The sequence below is a fragment of the Echinops telfairi genome, unplaced genomic scaffold (assembly GCF_000313985.2).
Source record: "Echinops telfairi isolate 266 unplaced genomic scaffold, ASM31398v2 ScPeMD7_2;HRSCAF=8, whole genome shotgun sequence".
Classification (NCBI taxonomy): Eukaryota; Metazoa; Chordata; class Mammalia; order Afrosoricida; family Tenrecidae; genus Echinops; species Echinops telfairi.
In genome coordinates this window covers 8,652,113-8,654,561 of record NW_022103898.1, presented here as the reverse complement: position 1 = coordinate 8,654,561, position 2,449 = coordinate 8,652,113, and the positions used below count along the sequence as shown (strand labels likewise).

General features: G+C 56.3%; 1 protein-coding gene across 1 annotated transcript in view; it reads right to left on the bottom strand.

Moving 5' to 3' along the window:
• The window catches only part of CBY1 (chibby family member 1, beta catenin antagonist), a 10,139-nt gene that overhangs the window by 2,407 nt on the left and 5,283 nt on the right, over positions 1 to 2,449 (bottom strand). Inside the window, exons 2-4 of the mRNA XM_004700256.2 lie at positions 1,502 to 1,621; positions 211 to 316; positions 7 to 125 (exon numbers count right to left, since the gene is read on the bottom strand). Coding sequence (XP_004700313.1) covers positions 7 to 125; positions 211 to 316; positions 1,502 to 1,579 — 303 coding nt within the window. The 5' untranslated portion in view covers positions 1,580 to 1,621. The remainder of the gene's footprint in view (positions 1 to 6; positions 126 to 210; positions 317 to 1,501; positions 1,622 to 2,449) is intronic.

The window sequence follows — 2,449 nt, the reverse complement described above, 5'->3', positions numbered from 1 at the left end:
GCTCACCATGTCCAGCAGGATGTCCACTTTCAGCCGCAAGAGATTGTTCTCTTCCTCCAGCTGCTGGTTCCGCCTGCGCAGGCGCTGGGCCTCCCTCCGGTCCACGCCCGCGCTGATCCCCGTGTCTGCGGGAAGTCGGGGAGCGGGGGAGTTACACAGGGGGGCTCCGTTCCACTCTGGCCCGACCCAAAGGCAGGGCATGGGGCCCACCTGCTATCCACTGGCCATTCTCAAACTTGAGGTTCTGCCCCGCCAGGTTCATGGTGGGGGTCCCGTAGTCAAGGCCCAGCTCAACCTCCCGGGTGGACCGGTCCAGCTGTGGGGAGACACTTGAATCAGCCTTCACGATCGCAGCGGGAGAAAGCCCAGGCAGGCTGCTCCCGGAAAGACTTAGTCTCGTAGGGTCGTGTCGCTGTGTGTTGAAATCGACTTGATGGCCGCAGGTTGGGTTTGGGATCCTTATTCCACCTCTGCTTCCTGGTGCCTGCAGGCGAGCCCGGCACCCAGCAGATCCCCCATGAGTGCCTGGAGTTACTAAGGGAGCCCTCAGCAGGCAGGACCCAGGTTGGGGAGAGTGATGCTAAGAAGGCAAGGGCAGGGAGGGGAGCTGGAGTGAGGTCCCGCTCAGGACCCAGGGCCTTGTCCCGTCGTGGTGGGGAGCTCATCAAATGCACGGCCGGAACACAAAGCCTTGTGGGGGTTCACTTCCCAACCTGTGGCGGGTGCCAGCCAGAGGCTGCTCTCCTACGGTGTGGTCGGGCCACGGGATGTCCCCGAAGGGTTGTGTATGGCTATACCTCCCATGCTCGGCAGGGAGGGAAGGGGTACCACGGGGTGATGGGCCTGGCTTGCATCATGGGCTGTGCAGCTTGACCACAGGGAGGCTTCCCCACATTGACTGTGACTGGGGGCGATGGGCTCAACGACCCACAGGCCCGTGTGAACACGTAAGAGCCCTGCGGCCCATCTGCTCCCCTTCTGTGAAGGACTTGCTCTGGGGAGCCAGGCTACGTGCCTTGCTGGCTCTGACAGACAACCTGGGTATGTGAGCGCCACGGGATGGGATTCCACGAGGAAGCCGGGCACACATGATGCTCCATCGAGCTGAGCAGAAAAGGCCCCTGTGGGAGTGCTGTGCATGTCGGTGCAGCCTCTCTCAACTGGGCATTCAAATTGATTTGCATGTGGCCCCACTTCCAACTTATCATTTGAAAAATCCATAGAGATTATTATTATTTAAATAGATGGCGGGTCACTTGGGCAGGCTATCATTTATGCTACTGCTATGGGCTTTGCTCCAGACATAGCTGGAAGATCTCTTTCGAAACCGCCTTTGAACATGCGGAATATCTGTCTGAATGCCACTCATGTTGGCAAATCACTGTCCTTTGAGAAAATAGTTGCTTTGGGGAAGTCTCGGAATCAAGTGGAAGTCAAATGGGCCCCAAACCATAATGGAATCGACTCTTATCAGGTCCATAAAGCCCAGCCCGACACTCACAGCGTGAAGGTTGGAGAGAGAGGCCGACTTCCGAGGAGGTGTCTTCTTTGGGCTGAAGGTGTTCCCAAAGAGAGGCATCGTTGGCTCGATGGCGGGAAGATCAATGGCTGCTCCCTTCTCCTAGGGCCAGAATAAGTCAGGGATGGGAAAAAGGGTGCTCTGTCTTCAATCATGGTGGCATACACTTTGCCACAGCCCCCGAGTGTACACTCTTACCCACCTTGCTCCAGGTGGCCTGCTAAGACCATTACATGCAACGTTTCACTTGATTTTCACACGCGTGATTAGCGCCTATTAGAATCTCCTTTTGACAGAGGAGGAGCCCTGGTGGGATCAAGGTGATGTGCTGGACTGCGCCCCACATGGTCGGCAGTTCGAACCCACCAGCAGCTCTCTGGCAGACAGACCGGGCTTTCTACTCCCATAAACAGTTTTGGAAACCCACAGGGTGTCGCTATGAGTCAGCATCGACTCGATGGCAGTGAGTTGGATTTTCATGGTATTTTCCGTGGCCTCGTATGCTTGTGAAAGGTGGACCTTTGAATCGGGGAGACTGAGGAAGAATCGATTACATTTTAATAACAGTGCTGGCGAAGAATATTGAAAGGACCATAGACTCCCAAAAGGACCCATCCGTCTGTCTGGGAAGAAGTGAAGGCCGAACACTCCTGAGAGGCCAAGATGGTGAGACTTTGGCTCACGTACTTTGGTCACTGTCAAGAGAGGCCAGTCCCTGGAGAAGGCCATCATGCGTGGTAAGGCAGAGGGGCAGCCACAGAGAGGAAGGCCTTGATGCAATGGGCGGACACAGTGGCTGCCACCGTGGGCTCCGACATAAGAACCATTGTGAGGACGGTGCAGGGCTGGGCACGGTGTTGTTCTCTCGTTCCCAGGGCCGCTGTGAGTTGAAATGGACTCGACAGCACCTAACAACAACAACAACAACAA